The sequence below is a fragment of the Priapulus caudatus genome, unplaced genomic scaffold (assembly GCF_000485595.1).
Source record: "Priapulus caudatus unplaced genomic scaffold, Priapulus_caudatus-5.0.1 Scaffold385, whole genome shotgun sequence".
NCBI classification, from domain to species: Eukaryota; Metazoa; Priapulida; class Priapulimorpha; order Priapulimorphida; family Priapulidae; genus Priapulus; species Priapulus caudatus.
Window position 1 is genome coordinate 1,313 of NW_014577446.1, and position 834 is coordinate 2,146.

At 46.0% G+C, this 834-nt stretch overlaps 1 protein-coding gene across 1 annotated transcript in view; it reads right to left on the minus strand.

Annotated features, from left to right (window-relative positions):
- Nucleotides 1-588: 588 nt before the first annotated feature.
- The window catches only part of LOC106809805 (TNF receptor-associated factor 4-like), a gene marked incomplete at its 3' end in the record, with an annotated part of 24,645 nt that continues 24,399 nt past the window's right edge, over nucleotides 589-834 (minus strand). Inside the window, 1 exon segment of the mRNA XM_014813012.1 lies at nucleotides 589-753. Coding sequence (XP_014668498.1) covers nucleotides 589-753 — 165 coding nt within the window.

Sequence of the window (834 nt, forward strand, 5' to 3'; positions counted from 1 at the left end):
GGTTAGGGTTAGGGTTAGGGTTAGGGAGTAGGCGTAGGCGACTCCCTAGACTCGTTAGTGGAGTAGGCAAGGTACGGTCCGGCATATTAGATAGTACCAGGGTACGTTCTGGTATACCGGACCGTACCCAGGGTACGTTCCGGCAGTACTCCGGGGGACATAGACCCTCTCAGCCTAACTAGTAGATGGATCTATTAGATAAACCCACTCTCATCACCAGACCAGTAGTAGATCGCCAGCAGTAGATGACACCAGACGTGTAGATCGTCATGTAAGCTGAATTTCTCGTGCCAAGTATAGGCTGCCGCCATTGCAGTATAGCGCCTTGTCAGTAAAATGTGACAGTCTGTAAACGCTGCAGCAGTTACTTGAGACCAGTGGCGTACGCAGGGGGGGGGGGTGTTTGGGGTGTTATGTATTTATTATAAATATATAATGAATAAGTTTTTAATTAGGGTTTATTAATTTTTATTATGTAATTACGTTACTTATACTTCATACAGTAATCGTACTTGTTACGTGTGACTAGCTGAACTAATCCACAATTTCAATTCACAAGTGGGCTAGTAGTCTAAACGGTAAACTTACGTAGAACGTGCAGCCAATGTTCATGAACCTGCAGGGTACAAATGTCTCCGGGCAATCTCCGGATATCTTGTCCTGGTGCGAACTAAGGTTCAGACGACGTATCTTCTGCTGACCGCACGCTGTGCAGGTGATCGGAAAGTAGGGACATTCCACCAAATGATGCTTCTGTGGGGGAAAATAATGGGGGATAACGTGAGAGCTACAGGATTAGACGGTCTGCGTGTGATTTGTATACATGTTATGCCG